Genomic DNA, 21439 nt, shown 5'->3' with positions numbered 1-21439 from the left:
GGAACCCCCCGCTCCGCCGCCTGTGGGGTGGGGTCCTCGGGGATCCTCGCTCCGCGTTCCCCGTCCCCGCCCTGGGCCGCGCCGGTCACGAGACTGCGAGACCGCTAGGCCGGGGAGTTGGTCTCGGCGAGCCCAGACCTCCAACTCCTACCAAGTTTTAGGGTGGGCTCTACGAAGGGCCTCCTTTAAATTTTTATTACTTGAAAAAAAATCTAAATTATTGGGTTGGCGGAAGGTAGGGAAGTACATTTTAGTGTCACGATGTCGTTACAAAGAGGTTCTGACTAGTTTTAAGTTTGCCAGTCATTGTAAGCCATGTTACGGTGTAGAAATACGAAAGATGGTAATTTTACGCTCAAGTGATGGGGAAAGTTGTTAGGGGTGATGAAGTTAATGTAGTTCTAAAATAAAAGTGAAGGTGTTTTCTAGATCGAGGAAAATTGTGCAGCGCTTCAGTTAAAAGCAGAAAGAGCAGAGATACCAGAAACTGTTTTTTAATTCTGGGAGTGAAGAAATATTAAGCTTAGTACTGTATAGACTTAAGTTCTTGCTTTACAGATAGAATAATGGAATACTTACTTTTTTGGGGTAAAATATGCAACTCTCCTCAAGAGTTCTTTAATGAACTAGGTAGAATGGAGGCAGTTCATTGATAAAATGCAGGATGGAAAGAAAGATTATTTTCACTAAATTCCAGAAACTAACATTTCCATCAATTATGAGTATAAGCAACAAATTAAAGTATTTGTGGCTGTCATTAGTAGAAATCATATTTTTCTGTCACTCTAATTGCAGATATTTAGGAATGCTATTTGTTAATCATTTCTTTAAAATAACAGTATGACACATCACTGAACTTCTAGTGCAGTAGAAAATCCCATATGCATGTCTAGAGAGTTTTTTAAATAACTATATTTTAGTGGTTTCCTTTTAAGTCCCATGTATGTTTAATAACATTATTCAGAGAAGAGGTCCACAGGCTTTACCAAAGAGATGTAAGGCACAGAAAAAGTTTAGAACTGTTGTAATAGTAACAAACTAGGCTTCTGAGTGAGTTTTTTTTATGAGTCTCTAAATTCTGAATTTTACAGAAGGCCTTGTTGAGTTGAACAGGATGAAGTGGTGCGTGATTGTAATTCTAGCAGTTAGGGAGTCAGGGCAAGAGGATCACAAGTTCAAGTCCTGCCTGAACAAAAGTGAAACCTTTTCTCAAAAGAGGAGGGGGAGGTTGCTATGTATCTCAGGGTAGTCAGGCATAGAGCACCCTTGGGTTCCATTGCTAATGCAAGAAACTAAAGGTTTTATGGAATGGACTGCTAAGTTACAACTTCTGAGAAGTTGACTGGGGTTTCAGAGTATTCGATTCACTGAAGAATCTTAGAAGTCCAGTTCCTCTTGTAAAAATGTGTTAAAGCTTCTGAGAAAAAACAATCCTTATAGAAAATACTGTCCAAAAGCCTTTTGACACCTTTGGTATACAGTTGAACACTAAAGAGCCAGTTTAGGACTCATATTCTTTCCACTAATGCCAGGTGGTAAATAGTCTGCTTATTTCTGCACAAAAATTTGGAGTTGGGGATTAAAACAAAAGTATTTAGCTGAGGGCCAGGGATTTAGCTTGGTGGTTCCACTGCCTGCCTTGCAAGTGCCTGGACTGAGTTTGATCCCTGATACCAAAAAAAAAAAAAAGTACTTGGCCGTGTTTTGGTTTTGAGAGAAAGGAAAACAAGCCTGCTACATTATCACTGTAAAAATAGTTTTGTTGTGTCTAAATTGTTTTTTTAAATTGTTTGCCCACTCCTTTAGGAATGTATTTCTAATTTACTAATGCAATTCTTTGTGCAGTATTATTAGAAACACACATTTTTAAAACATTATGACAACTTCTACATTTTAGGATTTGTGTAATAGCTGAATTGATATGAATTATGCAAGAGCTGTCCACCAGCTTTCTAAGAGAGCAAACCTCATGCTTCCTTTTCTGAAAGATGAAAGTATGACTGACTTCATTTATGACCTTAAAACCTTCTTGTGGCATTATCAGTTTAGTAAAATTTAGAGTCCTGCTTCCAGAGACTATAAAATATAATTAAGGTAGTAAAGCATTTCGTTTTAGTTTGACTGACCATTTAAAGAAGTATTGCTGTGATGTGGAAAAAAATCTGTTTGTTATCCAGATACTAAGCCTGCACCATTTTAAAAATTTTCTTTTGAAAACTGAGGCTGTAATGTTTCAAAAAAGAGAAAAAAAAAGGAAGGCTTCTAAAAATTATCTCAGATGTCTTCTACCTTGATTGACAATATCATAACTATTTCTGCATGTGTGTGGTGCTGTTCTTTGCTGTTTACTAAATTAGAAATATTTTCCAGTTTAATTTCCAAAGAAAGGAAAAGTCGATTTTTATTACTCAAAATAAGTTTCTGACTTAAATAGAATGTTCAAATTACAAATCTCAAGCCTGGTACTCTAAAACGTACAGCATAGCAAATAAAAACCTTAATCTTTGAATTTTTTATAAAGAATAGTTACTAGTAGTCCTTGTTTTACTATTGCCTTATGTAAAATCAGTTAACCATAGTTTTGGGGATTATTTTGTTGTTCTGTTGATTCAAGGTTTTTCATATTTTTGTGAAACCACTATTAAATTACCAAACAATATACAAGTTTATTACAAATAGTTTGCCATACAGATTGCACCAGTGACCACAGTACCAAAAAATTAAAACAGATTACTTACACTACATAAATTTAGATCAGCCAGTTTGTAGAGATTTTTAAGTATATTAAAAGTTTGGTTCTTCTAACACTGTTTGACCCTTGGGAGATAGTAGAGTCACATTTCTTGAGGTCTACATACAAAAAAAACCTTCCAAATTTAGTAAATGAATTCAGTAGTATTGCAGGATGCAAAATACAAAAGTGAATTGTATTTCTAGATACTAACAATGAACAATCTGAAAGTAACTTAACAAATTCCATTTATAGTGGTGTCAAAAACAATGTTATCCTTAGAAATAAATTTAATAAATGCAAGGCTATGTATCTTGAAAACTAGGAAATGGTGCCGAAAATTAAGGCCCAAATAAGTTGGGCATAGTGATACACACCTATAATCCCAGCACAGTGAAAGCTGAGACAAGAGAATGTTTTTTTTTTTTGCAGGGGATGTGTTGAGACAGAGTCTCACTGTAGTTCAGGCTGGCCTCAACTCACTATATAGCTCGGGCTGGCCTCTAACTTCCAATGATCCTCCTGCCTCAACCTTCCAAGTGCTAGGATTACAGGAGAATCTTCAGTTTGAGACCATCTGGCTAGCAGTGAGAGCCTATCTCCAAAAACAGGCCTAAACATAGTCATATACTGCATAATGATGTTTTAGGCAGTGACAGAAATGGGATAGTGGTCCCATAAGATTAATTGCCTAGTGACATTATAGCTATCTTAGTTTGCATATATGTACCTCGTGACTTTAGTATTGTGCTAGAATAGTCTGACATTTCTTAGGAAATCTGTCGTTACTCATAACATGACTGTAAATGGAAAGGAATCCTCTGGTAAGGGAGTACTCTGTATCCTACATCCTAAGGTAGATTGGGACATCCCAAGGTTACAGGAAAGCTCCTGTCTGCCAAATTCCATTTGTCAGTCTCCAGGATTTGTGAGTTGACTCGCCTCATATTTATCAGTTGGGGAAGAGTAATAAATACATTTACTAGTAAATACTAAGTTTCATTCTTCCAGACATTCTGGCTGTTGCTGATGAAAAATAACTCAGTTATTCTGTTCTGAAATAATCTGTAAAAATAACAGCATTAACCATGTTCAGGGATGCTCCATTTATCCCATGAATGTATTAGAATGTTAAAACTAGTTTCTAGAGAGGCAATTGGAAAATAAAGATTGGAAATCAACCTTAAGATCATATTATTAATATGTTGTTAGCCAGAAAAATATATAAACCTCGTTTCTTTTACCAAAATGCCCAATTTGTAATAAGTACAGTAACTTCCTTAAAATATACTAGACTACTTTCTTTAATAAAAATCAACTTTTTTTTTTTTTTTTTGATACTGGGGATTGGGTCCTTGTGCTTGCAGTCAATTTTTTAATAAGGAAAAAGTAGGAAAAAATTTGCCTTTGTAAGAGATCTCAGAATTACAAAGTCTCTCCAATATATTGCTATCTTTTGATCATTAAAGAGAACTTTATACTAATAGGAACTTGTCTACAAGATATCAGGGAGAGATAAACACTTAGTGGGGATTTATGGCTATTAAAGTGATATAGGTTGACATACACCACCCAGTAATTTGAAAGCATTATGAAACTATTGAGTATTTTGTGGCCTAAATAGAATGAATAGGGATTGATTTTTCTAGACTATTGACTCTCTCTTTCTTTTAAGAAATTATAGTGACACCAAAACTGAAGGGGAGATTTTTAATTCCTTAGTGCAATATTTTGATGATAATTTGGTGCGAAAAGTTAAAGCGATGCCATTAGTTGAAGAAACTTCTTTACTTGAAGATTCATCAGTGACTTTGCCTGTGGTGATAATAGGTAAGTTGCTTTTGTTTTTTTGGTACCGGGGATCAAACTTGGTCCTTGCGCTTTCAAGGCAGTTGGTGGAACCACCGAGCTAAATCCCAGGCCCCAAGTTATTTCTTTTTACTTCTGAAGATTACTGCCCTTATTACTTTTATACAGTTAGATAATCCAAGTTCTTAGGATTGTATTGAAAGCAGCTCATAGAATTTTGAATGTTGCCAAGACAAAGCAGTGATATACAAATATGTCTCAGATAGATATGCCATTTAGGTTGCTGTATTCATTATACATTGTATTCCTGTGTCAAATTGTCACATTGTACCCATTGTGTCAAAAATAAAAAAAAAATTTTAGAGGCTAAAAATAATGTATAAGGAAGAAGCTTCCATGGATGAGGAAGGATAACAAAGAAATTAGTTATAATTTTAAAATAAAAATATTATTAAATTATTAGTTAAAATAACTGATAAGTCTTTGGAGACAGTAATTGGATTATCTGATGTTAGTATCTGTGTTAGAATGTAATGCCTTTTACCGAAGAACTGATAATAATATCCATTGTATTAACTATGAGACAGTGCCACAATAATTCTGGAGCTCTGTATAGAACATTCTGTGTATATTACTGGAATATACTTTACAACTCTAGTCCTCTGATCTTGTCAGGGCACACAGACTGAATAAGACTCAGAATTTGAGTGACTTGTATAGCTAGTAGCTAGTGTTCTACTGTCAACAACATTGCAGTCATGCATATCCTTTGTACCACCTCAACATATAGATAGGCATATAAAATAGTGAATTGGGGGAGGTGCAATAATGGGGTTGAATCCAGAGCTTTTGCACTGAGCTAAATACCTACTCCTTTGTAAACATTTTTATTTTAAGACAAGATCTTACTAAGTTGCCCGGGCTAAGCGCAAACTTGTGTTCCTCCTACCTCATTCTCTCAGAGTGCTAGGATTATAGTCATTCCTGGCTACATAAAAGATTAATAAAATTTATTTCAGAAGTATAAAACTTTCTATAATTTTATGCATTTAATTACAGCCCATATAATATTCAAATTCAAGTCAGATAAGTACTATAATATGAGGCCAAGCGAAGAGACATAAGTGCCTTAGTTGTATATGACTTACTGAGGTTTTTTCATAGCTTGTTTCAAAGTTAGTAGGAAGGAAATTAAAGTTAAGCCTTCTGACTAGCATGTAACCAGGAAGGAGCGGGGAGAGAGAAGATCAAGACTGTTCTTCTCTATAGATTTCCCCCTAGGGTATGAGGTATGGTAATTTTTATAGTAGTTTCCATCCAATTTACATCTCAGGAACCAAATATCATGCTTCATTTCCTCCTTGATATCCAACCCTGGCTACCCTTCCATGCTATCTAGAAAGGAGTAAAGGAACTCTTATCTTTCAGAAAGGAAAAACTACCTTCATCTACACCTGTCCATCCCTATTTTTGGGGGTGGGGTACCATGGATTGAACTCAGGTCCTTGTGCTTGCAAGGCAGGCCACTGAACCACTGTGCTAAATCTCTGGCCTGGTCCATCCCTGTTTTGACTTATCTCACCCATTAGGAGTTTAACCTGAAGTGTAGAGGACCATTATTGTGACAGATGTAACACCAGCCTGAGCAAAAAGAACTAATTTTCTTATATTTGTATTTTTTTGTGGATGTCGTGGCTTTAAACAACATAAATGTATTATTTTATTGTTTAGTAGTCAGAAGTTCAATATTGGTTTTACTGTGCTAAAAATCAAGGTATCAGAGCTATTGAAAGCTCTGGAGAAGAATTTATGTTCTTCCCTTTTGTGCACAGTAGAGACTGGTCATATTCCTTGCTCCAGGCTTGCTTCTGCATCTTCAAATCCAGTAACTTTTCTTAACCTTTTTCAGTCATGCCTCCCTCCCAGCATAGCAAGAAAGGGTCTCTGTTTTAAGGATCTTGTAATTACAACAGGCCTTCCTGGATAGTTCAGGTTACTCTCCATCTCAGGGTTCTTAATATCTATAGAGACTTTGCTGTCTGAGGTAACATTCTCAAGGTCTGGGGGTTAGGACTGGGGAAGAGGAGGCATTGTGCCTACCACAAAGCTATTTCTCTGTGAACTGCCTATTTATATTTATTACCTATTTTCTTTTAAGTACTGTATCTTTTTATTTCAAGGAATTCAGATCCTAAATCCCTCTTTTGGTTACTTGCTTGTATATTTATTTTATTAATATACTTTAAAAAATAGTTTAGATTTATAGAGAAATGAAGTACAAAGTAGAGTTCTCATATACTGTACTTCTCCTTGCCTCATTTTCCTGTTATTCAAATTAGTGTCTTGCATTGGTATGGTATGTTTGTTATAGTTGATGAATAGATATTAGTACGTTTTTATTAACTAAAATCTGCAGTTACATCAGAATTCACTGTCTATATATATATATATATATATATATATAAAATCATGTCATTTTTAATAAAGATGGGTCTTCCTTCTCAATCTTTGTATCTTTTTTTTCCTTACTGCTTTAACTAGAACATTTGTTTAGTGTTGAGTTGTAGAAGGGGTGAGAAGCAACACCCTTGTCTTATTCTTGACCTTAGAGGGAAAGCATTTAGTTTCTCACCATTAAGTATGATATTAGTTGTAAGTTTTTTATATATGTTCTTTATTGTGTAGAGGCAATTCCCCCTCTTCGTTTTTGTTTTTTAAAGAGATTAACTTTGTCTCAGATTCTAACTCCCATATATTTGTTTTTAATTTTTATCAAGTTGATTTAATTTCTATTCTCTCTTTTGGCTTTTCTGTCATGCTTAAAGCTTTCCTACACTAGTATTACAAGTAGAAATATTGCCTCTTTTCTAATATTCTTATGGTTTTAATTTTTTATTTATTTTTTGGCATATTGTATTTAGGGTGATCTATAGGGCAAGGAAAAGGAATTGAGAGAATGAAGATGGCTAGCACTTGTCTCATTTGGATTAAATTTTTGATAGAGATAATAAAGGTAGGGCAACCCAGACTAAATAATTACATAAATCAAGGTACTTTAACAAGATTCAACCAAAAATCCAATTTGACTTTAGTTAAAGGATGTATACTTTTGGGAAGGCAATATTATGTGTTAGAATTGGAAAGATGGTTGAGATCAGAAAAAAAGTGTAGAAGACTGAAGTAGAAACAAGCAGTTTGCCTTTTAGAGGAAGGATAATATAATGAGGATGGTAGGGTCCCAGATTCATCTGAAGGAAGTAGGTGAATTGATTTGGGAGTGGGTGAATCTTAGAAAGGAGAAGCAGAAGACTGTTGGTTTCTTTCTTTGTGAGTGTACAGAAGTGCACATGGCGAAGACAATTGACTGGATCTAAGTGGCATAATAGGTTTAAATTCAGAATTAAATTAAAACCATACTTTGAGATGGAATGGGGTTTAACTTAAAGAGGTACTTAAAAGAAAGGACTTAGGTGTTATTGAACATAACGATCTTTGTTATTAGTGGATCAGTCAGGTGGAGTGAAATATTTACATACAAGATGTGAGATATATTCTTGAAAAAGCAGTTAGACAACAGAATTATTTTTGAGATAGTTGAAGCCTTGAGTAGATGAGATTCTCAAAAGAAAATAGAAAAAAGGCCAGACTTTTGTGAGAAAACAAAAACAACAGATTGGGGAGAAAAATCTCCCTTCATAGTAGGTATAAAGCCAAGCAAAAAGAGTATTAATGTATCCTTTCCACTCTTTGAAAAATAGGAAACGGACCCTCAGGAATATGCCTTTCGTACATGTTATCAGGCTACAGACCATATTTATCATCAGAAGCAATACACCCGAATACAATCTTGCATAGTAAATTAGAGGAAGCAAGACATCTCTCCATTGTTGATCAGGTAAATTTCTTACATGTCAATTTTTAAATTATTTTATGCTGAAACAAAAATATTTTCAGTGAACGTTGTTATGAATATGATTCCTTAGAAATACTTTATATTAAATAAAACTTACTGTCATTTTTATTTTAGATTCATAAATATATTCTGCCAGGTAATACTGATTTATTTTCTTGAATTTATCAGCGTAGAATTTCTGAAATTATTTTCTGGTAGAGTTTAATGGGTGCTGTGTGCTCAAATAAGTTTGAGAAATGTGCCACTTTTTATTATTTGAGCATCACAACTGACATCTTTTGGCTTTTGCAGTGCACAGAAGGATTTGGTTACCTTATACCAGTGATGGCGAACCTTTCAGAGCTTCCAGTGTTTATAAACAGCCAGCTCTGGTGTACATGCCATAGGTTCACCACCATGTTTCCTGTTTATTTGGCAAAAAAAAAAAAAAAAAAAAAAAAAAAAAAAAAAAAAATATGAAAGTCTGAAACAACTGCTACATTAGTAAAACCATGAGTCCAATTCAGTATGTTCCATAGAAGGAATCACAGAATACTGATGTTCCTTAACATTTTTAACAGATTTTTTTTTTTTTTTTTTTTTTTTCCCATTTAGGACTTGGAATACCTGTCTGAGGGCCTTGAAGGCCGATCATCCAATCCAGTTGCAGTACTTTTTGATACACTTCTTCATCCAGATGCTGACTTTGGGTATGACTGTCCATCCATTTTGCATTGGAAATTAGAGCAACATCATTATATCCCTCACTTAGTTCTTGGTAAAGGTCCACCTGGTGGGGCTTGGCATGTGAGTATATTTTTCTTAGTATTTTAATTCTATGTAAATTATTTTACTTGTCTTGATAAAACCAACTTTATTTTAACATTGTATTGTGATAATACTATTATATATGATGCATACTACATTTTTATCTGAAAATTTTAATGCTATACAGTTAAGTGTAGGTCTATTGCCTTTAGTAGCTAAGCCAACTTTTATTATAAGTATAGTCTTAGAATAGGCATTTTCCTATAGTATTTTCTTTTTGCATTATTGGGAATTGAACCCAGTGCCTCAAGTGCTGTGCAAGTACTCTACCACTGAGCTACATCTCCAGCCCTTTTTATTTTATTATTGTAAGAACATCCTACTGGGTAGTACCTCCTAAATAGCTAGGATTACAGGCATGTGCACCACACCCAGGTTTTTTTCTTGTAAAGTCATTAATCCCCTCCTAAGGACCTACCCGGATGACTTTACCTGACCCTCATTACTTCCCAACTTTCCATTTCCAAATGAAATCAAGCTGAGAATTGAGACTTCAACGTAAGAATTTAGAAAGCAGGGTGACATAATTTAGTCCATAGCAGAGGAGAGAGAACCAGTAAATTAAAGATTCATCAGTACTTCACTAGCTAGGGGGCCAGTAACTAATAAGTATTCTTCATTCCTATTTCCTTAGCAGTTAACACTGTATCTGTTATTGTCACTGTGTAGTGAGTGTTCATTTAGTGTTAATTTAGTTTGCAGTGTTATGAAATATATACTTCATGGGAACTTTAACATATTAGATGTCAAAATTTTAGTACAAACTTCGGTTGGCTGTTGCTGTATTAGTGCAATAAATGGCATCTGTTTAAAATGTCTAATTTGATAAGTAATGATGAACATCTCTAATAGCGAAACCACTGGTACAAGATAGGAAGCCTCAACTGGGCCCTAAACAGTACTTGACAACCTTCTCTGTTTCCTTAGTAAGTTCTTCTCAGACTTCTTTGTTTTTCTCTTTTGTGTTTAGAAATGCTTCCTAGTTCTCATTTTGTGAAGAAAATAGAATTGATCAAGATAGAACTCTCACAGTTTCATAGTCAAACCTAGGAACTTACCAGTATTCATGCTCTTTTGTTTCCTCTTACAATGGAAGAGGCTCACCTTCCAGCTATATTCTGAACCCCAGTCTTCTCAAGGACATTATTTATTTCTCTTCTTACATTTTCAGTTTCTCTGCCAGCTGTTAATTGGTCAGTATGTAAATATACTAAAATTATTTCTTAAACTTATTGTTACAATCTAGGTATACAATACAGTTACATTCATTACTGGGATCCTTTACCTTCACATGACAGGTCTTGGTTCTCATTTTTTCCCCTTGTCCCTGCCCTCCCTTCACCCCCTCCTCCCTGCCCATTTACAAACACTTTAATTCCATGTTTTCATTTTCTCATAATTTTTTCTTTTCCCTTATCACCTTTCCCCTACCCTTCCCACTGTCCCTACACCTTTAGCCCTTTTCTTCCTATTTCACACTATTAATTATCCTATTTCACACTATTAATTATCCCATTAGGATCTTGTATACTATTACAGTTTTTCACACCAGAGAAACTTCGGTATTTACACATGCGTGACTTTATCCTCAGTATGTATCCATTTTCCTATGAATGACTCTAATTTCTCATTGTTTATGGCTGAGTAGTAGTCCATTTTATAGAAAAGCCACATCTTCTTTATCCAGTTTCCAACAGATGGGCAAATGGGCTGTTTCCAAGTTTTAGCTATTACAAACTGTGCCGCTATAAACATTGGTGCACATATATCACTGTGGTATGATTCTTTTAATTCTTTTGGAAAGATACCCAGCAGAGGGATGACTGGCTCAAATGGAACCTCTAGTCCCAGCTCTTTGAGGTATCTCCATATTGATTTCCATAGTGGTTGCATCAGTCTGCACTCCCACTAACAACGGAGAAGGGTTCCTTTCTCCCCACAACCCCCGCAACATTTGTTGCTGTGTGATTTCTTGATAGCAGCCATTCTTTGTAGGGTGAGGTGGAATCTCAGTGTTTTCATCTGCATCTCTCGAATGACCAGTGATGTGGAACATTTTTTCATATATTTATTTGCTGCTTTTACTTCTTTGTCTGAGAAATGTCTGTTCATTTCAGATGCCCATTTTTGAATTGGGTCTTTATATTTGCGGGGGGCTGATTGTTTTGAGTTCTTCATATATTCTAGATAATAGTCCTTTGAGGAGCAGCTGGTAAAATTTTTTTCCACATTGTAGGTTGTCTCGTAGTTCTGTTGATGGTTTCTTTTGCAGTGCAGAAGCTTTTTAATAAGATGAGATCCCAGTTGTTGATTCTTTCTGCTAGTTCCCGCGCTACTGAGGATTTGTTCATAAAATCTTTTCCTATGCCAATGTCTTCCACAGTTCTGCCTAACTTATCTCTGGCGAGTTTAGTGTTTCTGTTTTAATACTTAGATCTTTAATCCACTTGGATTTTAATTTAGTGCATGGTGAAAGATAAGGGTCTAGTTTTAATCTTTGGCAGGATGAGATCCAGTTTTTCCAACACCATTTATTAAAGAGGCTATCTTTCCTCCAGTGGGGATGGGTCAGCTCCTTTGTCAAAGATGAGGTAGCTGAGTACATCTGGAGTTGTTTTTGTGTTTTCCAGTCTGGGGAAGTATTCTTTTTAAAGGTCACTAACTCCCATTTTTGATTAATTAGATGTGAAGTTTCAAAACTTCCTGAGCTCTACAGCATTTGATATTATTAAAGGCTGTCTTAGGTTCTCTGAACCTTCAGCCTCCCTGATTTTCTTCCTCTTTGGTCACTCCTTTTCATTTAATATTTGTGGGCCTTTGCACTTAAAAATACTGTTTCTACAGCTGGGCATGATGGCACAGGCCTGTAATCCCAGTACCTGGGAGACTGAGGTAGAAAGATTGCCAGTAGTTCAAGACCACTACTGTGCCACAGTAGTGAATTCAAGGCTAGTCTGAACTACATAGCCAGAACCTGTCTCAAAAAAATAAAACATCGCTTCTTCAGACTATCCCACGCCAATGTCATCTTTCCTTTCTCTGGGTTATCTCATCTGTTTTAGTGACTTCAATATGTATGTTTATTGATTCCAAATAAAACTGTGGTCCTTATCACGCTTTCTCATGTATCTAACTAAGATATATTCCCTTAATGATTACAAAAATATCTCAGAAACTCAGCATGTCTAAAACTGATCTTGTCATCTCATTCTTTTATGATTAAATGGCACTTTTATATGGTTATTCAAGTCACAATTCTGAGAATCTTGATTTCTGTCAGCTCTCACTTTTCAGATGTCTTTTTTTTAAAATGGAGATAGGGTCTCCTAAGTCACTAAATTGCCAGCTGGCTTTGAACTTGTAATCCTCCTGCCTTAGCTTCCTTCCTAGAGGGCTTGGCTTTCCTTTTATATTTTTTCTTTTTGTAGGCCTTTGAACTCAGTACACTAAGTACTTGCAAATACCTGCTCTGTCATAGAGCTGGGCCTTCAGCCCATTCATTTTTTTTTTTATAAATATGTTTTGAGTCTGTCTACTCTATTTCTTTTACTGAATTTGTAGATTTTTTTTCTAAATGGGTCTCCCACTTTTTCTTTTTCAGCCACTCTTCATGCCAAAAGCCATAATTGTCTTAAGACATACATCTGAAATGTATGCATTCATTAAACCCTTTGAATTGTTCCTCATTTGCCTAATGTATAGTGTGCAAATTCCCTAAGAATATTTCACTATACTTGACATGATTTAGCCCCTGCTTAGCGTCACCTCTTCTCTCTTCCTCCTTTCCTCTCCTTCTCTCTCATACACACATTCTATGATCTAGCAGGCTTGTATTAAGAAGACCAAGTTCATTGTTAGGTTCAATGATTGGCCGATATTCACAGGACTCAGAAAAGATTGTACACTCATGGTTACAATTTGTTATAATAAATGGATACAGATTAGCAATAGGAAAAGGCTCCAGGGGAACAACCACAGAGAAACCAAGTAGGGAAGTGCTTTAATCTCCCATCAGGGGACAGTCTATGACAGTGCTTGTGTAGAGTTGCTAACCAGGGAACAGGGAACCCCACTCATACCTGGTGCATAGGGATTTTTGTGGACCTGTAGTCATAGGTCAGAAATGCCTGGGCCGGGGGTTTAGCTCCACCACCTGCCTTGCAAGTGTAAGGACCCAAGTTCAATCCCCAATACCAAAAAAAAAAAAAAAAAGTGCCCATGTGGCTGACGTCAGACACTCAGACCTCTACCTGTCAAGAGAAAATTGGTATTCACCACAAATCACATTAAGATAAATGTGTATGGTTGCATTCATGTCGCATGGCAAGGGCCTCAGACATACAAAAATCACTCTCAAGTAGAGTACCCTGAAGTCTTGGCTCAGAGATTATCTCCTATGTGCCAATGGACAAGGCCTATTCCTAAAGATAAGCCTTCCTTAGTAAAGTGAACTGTTAGAGTAACCCAGGCCTGCTGACTTTATTCTTTCCTTCATGGAGCTCAGTATCTTTTAATTACTTGTAGGACGTACAGTGTTCTTTCTCATTATGAAGCTGTCATACTAATTTTCATTTTGGCCTGCAGTAGTCTCCCTTTCTAGGCACGTGATCTTCTAGGCAAATGCTCTTCTACTGAGCCAAATTCTCAAACCCAGTATTCTCTCTTTCAAATGTTATACTCCTTAAAACCCATTTTTATCCTTGAAGAAATAGATATTTGCATGGCCCTGTAGTACTTCTTTCTGGTTTGCTTATCTTAATATACTGCAGACTCCATAACAGCAGACCTTCATGGCAGCATATGTTGGCATAGGGGGAAAAGAGGTCTTTTGGGAACAAAATGAAGAGTGTAAGGAACTAGGGCTCTCAACCACTTGGAAGAACTGATGCAGAGATGATAAAGAGACCGATACAAAAAGTGAAGTTGTGCATGAAGGTTTTAGAGTTCTAAATAAGACTGTTATGGTTCAAAAAATGTCAGATGTCAGTTCCTCTTACTGAGGAACTTCTAGATTCTGATCCAGTTTTCAGGGCTAGTCTGCCTCTAAGCATTGGCAGTTTGCTGCGTTCTTTCTCTTGTGATTATCTGTGTTTTGACGCAAATAATACTTCCTGAGCTTAGTAAGAAGTACTGTGTTAATTAAAACAATAATATGCCCCTTTTCCTGGTGCTGGGCCATACAGAAATAGAGCAAGAAGAGTTTTGTGAAAAGAAGTTATTGTATGGAAGAGTTGGTTAATAGGTCATTGGGATAGGTACCTTTGACCTTGGGCTCCCCCCACACCCCTTTTTTTTTTGAGCAAAGCAGAAATAAGTAGATCAGGGGAGCTTCAACGACTCACGTCTTTGATCACATTAGTGCAACAGTGAATCTTTCTCAGGTAATAACTGCTTGCTTCTCTCTTCTAAGAAAGAAATGCTGTTATATCCAATCACCCAAGACTTCAGAATTATAATTGATGAAAAAAACCTATTTTAATTTTTGAAAATCGTAAATAATATTAAGTAGAAAATCATTTAAGGCTTTAGAAATGAATGTTTTTCCTTTTCTTTAGTAAGTGAAAATGTTACACTTGTTCTTGACATATACATCTGAATTACTATGTTAATCACAGGCCAAAGCTATGAGCATTGTGTAGGCACTGGATAATACTATAAATTTGTTTATCATTGTGTAACTATATGAAAGAAATACACATGGGTAATACCAAATGATGAAAAGGTATAAAAGTATATTGGAATAAAGTTTCAGAAGTAATTTGTACAAACAGGCCTGCTTTAAGCATACTTAATCAGTCTTAATTATAAATGGGATGTATTTGGCTTACAAAGGATTCATGTTACTGCCTAATTGCATTTTTTTAACTTTACTTTTTAATTCTAATAGAATATGGAAGGCTCCATGTTGACAATCAGCTTTGGAAATTGGATGGAGCTACCTGGTCTGAAATTTAAAGATTGGGTGTCTAGTAAAAGAAGGTAAAGATCAGATGATATTAAAATTCTTTGGTGCACGATGAAACACAGACTGTTGGAAAATTTTACAATATTTATGATCCTGTCTTGGATGAAAAATATAAATGTATGTGTCTTTCAAATAAAAATGCTTCCTTGAAGCAGGGATTATAGTGAAATGGTCTTCATTTAAAGACGTTATACAAGTAAGTGCAGGAGTAAGGGATTATTTATAAATTGGTTTCCTATGACTTTGTTAGCTATGGATTTGTGTCTGTTTTGTTAAATTACTTTCTCTTTCTCCTCTACCCACTTTTTTCCTTTTTTTTTTTTTTTTTTTTTTGTACCGGGGATCGAACTCTGGTCCTTGTGCTTGCAAGGCAGGCGGGGAACCACTGATCTAAATCTCCAGCCCTACCATACTTTTAAATACTTATTTTTATGAATGGATATGTAACTTCACTTACACTTATCTCGTGCATATATACTACAGTATTTGACTTTCAGGTTAGAGTGTGTTATTGTATGGTTGAATGATGAAATAAACTAGAATCTCGAGTATGGTAAATTCCTTCAATATGAAGGTAAATATTTTCATTAAAAATATGAAATAGGAGTAACAAAAGAAATATCATCTTGAGAAAAAATGAGTTATTTGGGGGAAAGAACCCCAAATTCAAAGGATTATGAAAATCCATATTATTTCCAAATAAAGTAAATACAAATTAGATAGGAGTTACTAATTCAGAAAATTGACTCTAATTGACCATTAAGGGAAACAAGATAAAAGCAGGAAATTAATTGGTGGAGTTAATTAAGTAACCTTGGTTAGGACAGGGATTTAACATTTGAGTCCTTGACTTCCTGTTAAATAGAAGCCATGTTAATTCATAGAGATTTGCTTTTAACAGTAAATGAGAGCATCATGAGTAGAAATTAAACCTTCAAAAAATATTTGTAGGTTTTTTAAAAAAGGAATTATATATGGGTTTGAAACTTATATTTTGTAAAGGTAAGTTGTACAAGGTCTTGATTTTTATAATTAAGCATCTAAAATTGCTCAGCATGTTCTTCCCTCTAAAATGAAAAAGAAAAGGGAAAGTTTTATGGTCTTTGCACCAAAAGTAATCTTCCTAAATTATGCATATTGTGTCTTGAATAATATGTGAAAGTGAATCTTGTGGTAAATATTAGCTTTAGTTCCTGCCTTTTCATAGTGTTAAGAGCAGACTCTTGTCTCAGAGAATGGTAAGTCCTGAGTACATACTAACTTTCTATGTTGTGACCCTGGGCAAATAAACTAGTTGTCAGTATCCTACTCTATAAAATAAAGATCATAATACTACTACTGCCAAGATTTTCTGTAAATACTGAGAATTAATACTTTATTTTCAAAGTGTTTTTTTGTTTGTTTGTTGTTGTTTCTTTGAGACAGGATCTCACTATTTAATTGAGACTGACCTAGAACTCACTTTGTAGCCCAGGCTGGTCTCCAACTCAGTGATCCTCCTGCCTCAGCCTCCCCAATGCTGGGATTACAGGTGTGCACCACCACACCCGGCTTATCTTCAAAGTTTGTTTGTTTTGTTTTGTTTTGTTTTTTTTGGTACTGGGGATTGAACTCAGGTCCTTGTGCTTGCAAAGCAGGCTACTGAACTGCTAAATCCCCAGCCCTTCAAAGTTTTAAGAAAAGCTTTAAAGAGAAGAATTTTTACAAACTTTAGTTACAGGTTATAATAAATTATGTCAAATGGTTAGGTTTTTTTTTTTTTTTTTTTTTTGTATTGGGGATCAAACTCAGGACCTTGTGCTTACAAAGCACGCACAGCACCACTGAGCTAAATCCCTGGCCCAATTAGGTTTGATTTTATTACAGCCTACTTCTAATTAAAGAATAGGTTTTAGGGAGATCCTTGACTTTTGCTTTAAAATTAAAGGGGAGGGCTGGGGATGTAGCTCAGTGATGGCTGCCGCCTGCCTTACAAGCGCAAGGACTGGATTTTGGTCCCCAATACAAAAAAAAAAAAAAAAAATTAAAGTGGAAAATGAAAAATGTACAATATATGTTTAGTATATTCCAGTTACATTTGCAATTTCTTAGTGATTATTATCTAAAAATGAATGTGATTATCTAAATAATTGTAAGATTAAATGCATTTAATCCCTTTAATTTAGTAAAAATCATCGTGCACTTATTTGAGCATACTCTGAATGACACTAGGGAAACAGGTATTAAGTACTGTCATGGGACTTTCTCTGTTGATAAAACTAAGTTATTGATATTTTCTTTAAAAAAATCAGGCTATCTTTCTAAAGTGTTAGAATGATACTTAGCTGAGTTGGTCCAGAGGAATTAAAAAGTTATAAATTTTTATCAAATGGAAGATTAGCAATCATGGAACTAAAAGTACTATCTTTATGGTATATTTTTCCTTTTAATAGGAACCTAAAAGGGGATCGAGTTATGCCAGAGGAAATAGCTCGCTACTATAAACATTATGTAAAAGTCATGGGTCTTCAGAAGAATTTCAGAGAAAATACTTACATAACCTCTGTATCAAGACTCTACAGAGATCAAGATGACAGTGATGGTCAAGACAGAGATATTTCAACAGAACATTTACAGATCGAGAAGTCAAAATTTGTTAAGACAAACTGGGAAATCAGAGGTTATCAGCAAGCAGCAGATGGTTCTCAGGTTCCCTTTTGCCTCTTTGCTGAGAATGTAGCTCTAGCAACTGGAACATTAGATTCTCCGGCCCATCTGGAAATTGAAGGGGAAGATTTCCCTTTTGTGTTTCATTCATTGCCTGAATTTGGAGCTGCTATAGGCCAAAGAAAATTGCGTGGCAAAGTGGATCCAGTGTTAATTGTAGGTTCTGGGCTTACTGCAGCTGATGCAGTACTGTGTGCTTATAACAATAATATTCCTGTGATCCATGTATTTCGCAGACGAGTAACTGATACAAGCTTAATTTTCAAACAGCTTCCCAAAAAGCTGTATCCCGAATATCATAAAGTCTATCATATGATGTGTACTCAGTCATATTCTACAGACTCAAATGTTTTATCTGATTATACCAGTTTTCCTGAGCACCATGTGCTTTCCTTTAAGTCCGACATGAAATGTGTTCTTCAAAGTGTCTCTGGATTGAAGAAAATATTTAAACTGTCTGCAGCAGTCGTATTGATTGGTTCTCATCCCAATCTGTCTTTTCTGAAAGAACAAGGGTGTTACCTCGGCCATAACTCAAGCCAGCCAATCACATGTAAGAATAATCCTGTGGAAATAGATGCATATACCTATGAATGTGTTAAAGAAGCCAACCTTTTTGCATTGGGTCCTCTGGTCGGAGACAATTTTGTTCGATTTTTAAAAGGAGGGGCATTAGGTGTTACACGCTGTTTAGCTATAAGACAGAAGAAAAAGCAGCATTTATTTGTTGAAAGAGGTGGAGGAGATGGAATAGCTTAAAGCGAGTTTACAAGTAACTTAAATGAACAGTTTACCATTAAAGATTTTTAATAGTGGTTTTGCAGTGTACTGGCTTGAATTTTCTGGACTTGAATTAACTGGAAGACAGCCTCAGGCTCTAGTAACTGCCTTTTTTATGGTTACAAGAACTTAGTGTCCTGATTTATATTGTAATGTATCAAAAGTGTCACTGTCAAACAAATAGAAACACTGCCAACTTGGTAGACTTTAAGCTTTCTCAACTAAAGCATTATCTTCCAAGACATTTTTTGTGATCATTTTTTGTTATTTTTTTTATTTTAAAATAGTGCAATATGAAATCAATAAAAACTATAGTTATTGTGTAAGGCAAAAAATTGTCCTTACTACATACTGGGTCACCTCGCTTCTCAAAAAATGACCTAAGGACTAGCAGCATCAGCTTCATCTGTAGTTTGTTAGAAATTGAGTTACTCTGCAGGCCCCACAGAATAATCAGAAACTGCATTCTTCAAAGATCCCTCAGGGGTAGGTAGGCTTGCACATTAAAGTTTCAGAGACATGCTCATCTAAATAATGGATTATTAAGTATGCTGGGGTTGGATAGGGGTAGGAGGCATTTTCAACTCAGGTTTTATTTATTTTGAAATTATCACTTGTATAAATCTAATTTATTACCAAATATGGTCTTTGAAAAACATTTTTATTGAAATCATGACAGGTACTTCATATTTTTCTAATAATTTAAACATTCCAATAATGTTGCTATATACTGTGACATCCAAGAACCCGCCAAGATATTTTTCAGAGGTCTATTCTCTCCTTAACCATCATAACATCTAATTAATCTGATTTGCAATTCAATAAATTGTGGCTGAAACTACTTATCACTGTATGAACATTGGGTTAATGTTACTGAAACTAAGATTTGGGCATGGAAAATACTTCTAAAATTGTAGCACTGTTTGGGTATTGTCAGAATTAAAGCATAATGTGGACTGTCAAAACTTTATTTTCCATTCTAGGATGATTATTACTTTGAGATTTCTAATAGTATTTGTTTATTGATGACAGCAGCGCATACTGTTGTTTTTATTGGTTTCATTTGCTCTAATGATCTTCATTTATATTTATTGTGCTTAATATCTGTATTTCCACACAATTCCCCAGAATTTTTAATGGTTGAAGTGGTGGCACACACCTGTAGTTCAGCACTTGGGAGGCTGAGGCAGGAGGATCACTTGAAAGTTTCAGGCCAGCCTGAATTGCACAGTGAGACCCTGTCTCATAAAAAAAGGAAAGTTGGACTAGGATTTAGCTCAGTGGTTCTGCCGCCTTCCTTGAAAATGCAGGGTCCTGAGTTCGATCTCCGGTACCCAAAGGTAAAAAAGAAAAGTTCTCAAGTTTGACTTGGAAACACATTTTCAGCCCCCTCATCCTTAGTTATTTCATCTTTAATGTCTTCATTAAACTTTTAATTCTCTTCTTGGAACTAAAAACCGTGGACAAACAAGTCAGTATTTTTTCTGTCCATTATCTTGCAATACTATGTGCTGGCTTACTAGGATTATAATTCACTTTAAATGTAATTGTTTAGAATATATTTCCATCAGCTAATCACGAGTGAATTCTTAGATTCTCAGTAACTGTCAGGCCTGATTAATGTGATTTTATAAACTGCAATCCAGTTTTAGTTTCATTTTATATAATTTTCAAACTAATCTCACATCTTAATTGAAATTGTATGACATTTTCTTAACTGTGCTTGACCCAGTACTCTTGCTTGCCTGTTTTTGAACTCTGACACTTCTAAATTGAAAATGATATCATTATAAAGATGGTTTCTGGAGAAGCATAAGACCCCTTGACATCTCTGTATCTCAAAAAGTCTTCTTTAACAGTAGCATTTTTAATGAGACTTTAAAAAAGACTTGAGGGAAATCAGTAAAGTCCTAAACAAGCCTGGTAGATAACTTCCTCTCTGATAACCTCTAATTTTCCAAGTCTCCTTCAGTCCTACCTATTCTATGTAGCATGTAGCATGCAACATATTTTTTTGATGTACAGTGCTATACTCCTGTATCTTTAGTCTTATTTCTACCCCATAATTCCAGATTTTTCATTACTTGTAAGACTCAACTAGCTATTAAAAGACAGGAAAATTACTAAATACTTGACTATTCATAGGATAAGCGAACGTTTTCCTATTCCTCCTAGCTTGGCATATGCAAATCATACTTAATGTGTGTTAGAATAGTTACAAAGCACAATCTATTGAGGATTAAAAAAATCTGATTTATAGTACTTTCAGTGGTTTTTTTGCAGCCTAAGTATGTGAACCTCACAACTTTATTTTCAAAATAGAAGAAACTTATGTTTCCATGGCATCAAATTTTAGTTAACAGATTTTTTTAAACCCTGAAAGGTATTTAAAATATGTAGTCAGTAGAAAGTGGTGCAAAATTCTAAATAAATCCTACAAATAAATAAACAAGTCTTGTTAACGTTTGCATTTCTGGAATACTGGGGCGCTGAGACTAAATTTAAATGTCATTTAAAACTTTAACTTGGTTACAGGATGCCTTGTTTTGTAAAATCATTTTGATCAGACCATGATTTAAAAAAAAAAAATTCACTGAATATACTAGAAGGCAAAGTGGCCAAGGTACCCAGGTTTAGGTTGAAGAAATGATGTGGAAAAGGATTAAGCAGTTCTGATTTTGAATTACTCTCCACTCAGTTAATCAAGAAAAAGGGTATTTGAGGGGAG

The 21439-nt window shown here is 35.2% G+C and overlaps 1 protein-coding gene across 3 annotated transcripts in view; it reads left to right on the top strand.

The window, feature by feature from the left end:
• Positions 1-19920, top strand: part of Osgin2 (oxidative stress induced growth inhibitor family member 2) — a 20617-nt gene extending 697 nt beyond the window's left edge. Inside the window, exons 1-6 of one of the 3 annotated variants that reach the window (XM_010612012.3) lie at positions 43-162; positions 4407-4561; positions 8299-8435; positions 9048-9239; positions 15148-15239; positions 17658-19920. In XM_010612012.3, the coding sequence (XP_010610314.1) occupies positions 4495-4561; positions 8299-8435; positions 9048-9239; positions 15148-15239; positions 17658-18690 (1521 nt within the window). In that variant the 5' untranslated portion in view covers positions 43-162; positions 4407-4494 and the 3' untranslated portion in view covers positions 18691-19920. The other 2 variants (XM_010612014.3, XM_010612013.3) reach the window with 2 other exon arrangements.
• The last annotated feature ends 1519 nt before the right edge of the window (positions 19921-21439 follow it).

This window comes from Fukomys damarensis, unplaced genomic scaffold (assembly GCF_012274545.1).
Source record: "Fukomys damarensis isolate Sample0158 unplaced genomic scaffold, DMR_v1.0_HiC HiC_scaffold_5, whole genome shotgun sequence".
Taxonomy (NCBI): domain Eukaryota; kingdom Metazoa; phylum Chordata; class Mammalia; order Rodentia; family Bathyergidae; genus Fukomys; species Fukomys damarensis.
Note: the sequence above shows the minus strand (reverse complement) of the source record. Positions and strands in the feature narration are given on the sequence as shown.